Source organism: Fulmarus glacialis, unplaced genomic scaffold (assembly GCF_000690835.1).
Source record: "Fulmarus glacialis isolate BGI_N327 unplaced genomic scaffold, ASM69083v1 scaffold9249, whole genome shotgun sequence".
In the NCBI taxonomy this organism is placed as follows: domain Eukaryota; kingdom Metazoa; phylum Chordata; class Aves; order Procellariiformes; family Procellariidae; genus Fulmarus; species Fulmarus glacialis.
In genome coordinates, this window is record NW_009233841.1 from 49963 (window position 1) to 54770 (window position 4808).

The 4808-nt window shown below is 39.3% G+C and overlaps 1 protein-coding gene across 1 annotated transcript in view; it reads right to left on the minus strand.

The window, feature by feature from the left end:
• Window positions 1-4461, minus strand: part of DOK5 (docking protein 5) — a 12690-nt gene extending 8229 nt beyond the window's left edge. The window contains exons 1-4 of the mRNA XM_009585452.1: window positions 4353-4461; window positions 4132-4251; window positions 3198-3387; window positions 1731-1866 (exon numbers count right to left, since the gene is read on the minus strand). Coding sequence (XP_009583747.1) covers window positions 1731-1866; window positions 3198-3387; window positions 4132-4251; window positions 4353-4431 — 525 coding nt within the window. The 5' untranslated portion in view covers window positions 4432-4461. The remainder of the gene's footprint in view (window positions 1-1730; window positions 1867-3197; window positions 3388-4131; window positions 4252-4352) is intronic.
• Between the last annotated feature and the right edge of the window lie 347 nt (window positions 4462-4808).

The following is a 4808-nucleotide window of genomic DNA, read 5'->3' on the forward strand; positions in this document are numbered from 1 at the left end:
TGAACCTGGAAGTGCTGGGAAAAGCATGGGGTCTAAATGGACACAGGGCAGAGGCTGTCACAAGAAAGGCTCCAAGTTAGTACTTCATCCTCACAGGCACAGTGCTTTCCCATGGGCTTTACAGAAGTGACCACATTGTAATGACACCAGCCAGAAGTTAACAGAGCATCAACTGAAAACTGGTATATCACACTATGTAGAGCGTGAATATATACATATATATAAAAAACACTAACTAGTCTCTTTCTTGTTGAAAGTAAAGACATTGCATGACCCACACCGCCTAGAAACAGACCTGAATTTTCCTCACTTTCCCATTTCAGTTTTCCCACCTGCTCTACAAACAAATTACCCATTTGCCTGCATGCTTGGCTGAAGCAGTCAGTTATCCAATCCACAAGATTGGTCGGGACACTTGGAAAGAGTTTCCTATTGCTCCTCCTCTCCTCATTTGCTCCCCCTCATCGGACTGTTATTAAGAGAAATAACTTTCCTATCATGTATTTGGCTTCCATTCTGTCTCAAGTCCAAGAAAGTGGAAGAACAAAAGAAATATAAGTACTTAAGGCAATTTGTTCCCTTCCCCATTCCCTCAACATCCACTCTTATATTTTCTTAAGTTTCCACAAGAAGTAATGGCATTTTCTGTTTCATCCCAGCTGGGTCATCCAGTTAGTACTGGGATAATTCATCACTAAAACTTATCCCTGAAATGAGGATGTTAATCGAATTACTGAAAGGATTAGACATGGATGTGGATAACAGTAGTGCTTACGTTCACAATAAGAAAAAGACATTAAGTCTTATTGCAGATTACATAAACCAGTTACTACTGCCTGGAATAGAGATGTTGTTTATAGCCAGGCGCTTCCACAGTTGTCCATTGTGGGCATTTTATACATTCCAGAAAGACTTTTATCTTCAGGATACTAATTTTGCTATCAGAGCCAACCTGTGAGTCTTGGGTTGTGGCGACCAATTGTGATACGGGATAAACAGAACATTTCTTTTCACTCTACAAGTTTCATGAAGAAAAAAAAAAAGTTAAAGTTAATAAGATCCCGAAACACATTAGGTGCAAGTGCTATAAAACTGCCTTCCTTAGACATAATGCTTTTGGAGATGCCACACTGTCTGTTCTCAATCTGTATGCTAGTTTTGCATCTTACACTCCTGTATTTCCTACCAGTCATGTGTGTCATAAAACAAGTTTTAGACACAAAAAGCACTTGTGGAAAACAGACATCCACTGAGAGATCAGACAAACATCTAGTCCTCCCCCGTAGTTTAATCTGAACCATATGACTCTTTCCAAATCATCCTTGGAGTGCAGACATCAATTAGCAAATGGAAAACTGAGCACGAGCCACAACATTTTGCAAATAGATTGGTGAGAAATGCTTCCAAACAAACTCATGATGCTGATTAATCAAAGGAACCTAATGAGAATGTGCACTGACAGGAGCTTATCATCTCTGTATTAATTCATCCCACTTATTGATAGCTTTGCAAACACAAAAATCAAGGACTATAAGTTTCCCTGTTGTTTTGATTCTTGAAAAGCAACTCCAGTTATATATACTGCCCTAAATATTAAAATCAAGCAGAATTTAATAAGAGCAATAATCAGACTGCTTACTATCTGTGAATCAAAACTTAAAATCACATTGAAGAAACATATTGTTCATCAGTGCCCAGTGCGAAACAACAAGCATAACCAGCAGTCGTACCATTGAATTTTTCACACTCTGCAACAAGCGCTCGTGTTGTTCTGCTATGGCCAAAGCAGCCGAGTGAACCTTCTGATAGATTGCTTCCCCATCCCTGGTCTGAAAGATGAATAGTCCTTCTCCTGTGTCACACATCCTGCCAAAGCAAGAACAGATGGGATCCAAGTGTGAGATTTAAGTTTACAGACCATCATGAACAAGCAAACTTTACTATGCTGCTTTAAAAGCGCTATCACACAAGCAGTAAGAAAGCAAAGGTTGTTGAAACATGGAACGAAGTTATCTATATGTCTTTGCGTATGGGTCTTGCCACCCCTGGTCCAATCTTACTATTTTAGCCCATATTTTTATTGCTCTCACCAAACAGGGACTCAGCTAAGTACCACTGATCTATCATAAGTGCTTGAACTCTAGAGAGTTCATGTGCAAGACCCAGATTTTTAACATTTAGACCCTATCTAGAATCTGTGCCAGGTAGGATTAATTTGTCGTCCCCTTTCAGACTTTTAACACTGCCGTAATGAGTTTTGCATAAATACTTATCCTCAGCATCCCAACTGCACTGTCTTATGATGGCTAATGCATGATCAGCTAAATAAAAATGTATCCTTTACCCCCCCCAAGAGGACTAAATTCTGCATTAATATGGAGGATGGACATTTAAATGCCTCTTCCCTTTCCCGATAAGTTAATTGTATGATTGTATGTTTCTCTTTTAATATTTGTAATTCTTTAATGTGCTTATCTAAAATAATGCATCCATATCCCTTAGAAAGGATTTGATAGTTTAGTTCAATAAGTAAGTGCTCCAACTTCAGCCACACAAAGACTTCAGCTGATTAAGACTGAGCTGCAGGAAGAATACAGACCAACATCTCTAAAACAAGGAATTGCATTCAATTTCTTATAAATCCAGATGGAAACCAGGAATATAATCAATGGAAAACAGGAGTCCCTTCTCCATTACTTTAGTTTGCTTTTGGGAAACAACTTGGCACTCACAGCTCTCAACTTCAAACTCCACTTCTCCTGGTACAGAACCCATAACTCTGTGCCCAAAGGCCCACGTTGTACAAATTCTGGCATGATGTTCACCCCTTCTTCCCAGATCTGTCCATCCAATTCTCTGGCTCATGTAACACTGTATTTAAGAACAACCCTATACAGTAATATACAATGCTGTCAGCCTCCACCCTGCAGTCCCCTGGGATACCACAGCTTTTCCACCCCCATCCTCAGGCACTTTTATTTGGCAACTGCTTCAATTCAAGCTGCAACCTGGGATTAAGAGGGGGTTTTATTTGTTTTTATATTTGTTTCAATACTTTTTTTTTTTTTAACAGAGGGTACAGAGTAGCCTCTGACTGAAGATAAGTTCTGATGTCCTTCAACAACCTTCAGAAGTGGTCCAGAGCACCACCCATCACCACCAAGGAAAGCAAGGCAATATAGCAAACACACACCTACCTCCCTGCTTCAAACGTGAACCAAGATGGGTCCCGCCCGTAGCGTCGGAGGGCACTTAATGGCCAAGAGATGAGTTTTACTCTGGGATTCTGGATGTCCCAAAGACAGATATTCTCAAATGTTATCTGCAAGGTACATTCCCCATGCACATCTAAATTAGGGGATGGCATCAAATACACATTGAATCTCTCTGGGAGAAAAACAAAAGATTAGTCTAAAATCCCTGCCCATTAAATGCACAAGTCATTAAAGGAATTTCCTATTTTCCACCTCTATTACAAGATCTATTTCCACTTTGAACAATTAATTCAAAAACAAAGACTCAACTCCATCCAATAACTCAATAAACTCCATGTTTGGCAGTCAGAATGCTGCACTCAAAGGGCGTCAAACATTTGTGCGCGCATTCAGGTACCAAAGAGAACTGCACCATCATAATCCTGATATTTGCAAACAATTAATAAAATTGTGTGCATGAATAAATACAGTGCAATTGATTTGTGCATGTAATTAGTTAATTTGCATAGGAAAGTGAAGTGGCCTTGGGCTGAGGTTTTGCATGCAATTACTACTATTTATTATTTGCTTACAATGTTGCCAAAGAGCCTCAGACACAGACTGAAACTGTTGTACAGACATCATACAAGAAAACACACAACAAAAGATAGTTGCCATCTCCAAGAGCAACTAACTTGTCTGAGAAAGAAAAATGCTATTCCAAAATAATTCTAGTTACCTTACTTATTATCTCTGGTAGCAATTAAAAAAACCAAAAGCCAAAAAAAACCCCAAACAAACAAAAACCCACAAAACAGGAAGGAGGGCTTGGAAAAACAATTTTGCACCAATTTATTTCTGATATTCACATGCACAGTCCAAAAGACTTCAAAATAATGCAATTAAAGATTTAAAAGGTCAACATTTATGTACCTACCACTCTGCTCCCTCTCTACTCCAGATGCCAACAGGTCAGGCTCTCCAAGGCTAATGTCATTAATTCGCGTTCCCAGACACTCCATTTGCAGCACCTTGCACCATTCATCTGCCTCAAGTTCTGTATAAATGCCCAGAAAAATCTGTGTGTAGGTATAATGCATCCATAATTTCACAATTAATGCTCTTATGTTTTCTAATGTGCGTTGCCATTTTACCCACCTGACTCACAAGCAAAGGTTTTCGATGTGTCATCATTAAAATAAATCCCAACAGCATGCTTCTTTGTGCTTTTTGGCATTCGTAATATATTCTTTACATTATTGAGCTCTGTGACCTGAAAAAGCACAGTTTGGAGTTTTAATTAGGAGCTTGAAAAGATATATATCCTTTATTGACTGGAGAAGGAAAGAAAAGAATTATATCATGTTGCAAAGGACAGAGAAAAGGAGAGAGAGCATGAACATGCCTATGATTACTCTTAAAGAAACGCAGCCTTGACGTGAATCACCTTAGGCAATCAACTGGAAGACCCTGGATAATGAAGCAGCCACGTCCTCCAGTTCTCTCATCTGTACGTGAGCTTCAGTGCAACGCCATCTGAACGGGATTTTAGCCAAGAGGCAGGCAGAATCAAAGCTCACTCCAGTTTGAGAAATATTTACGTGAAGGACATGA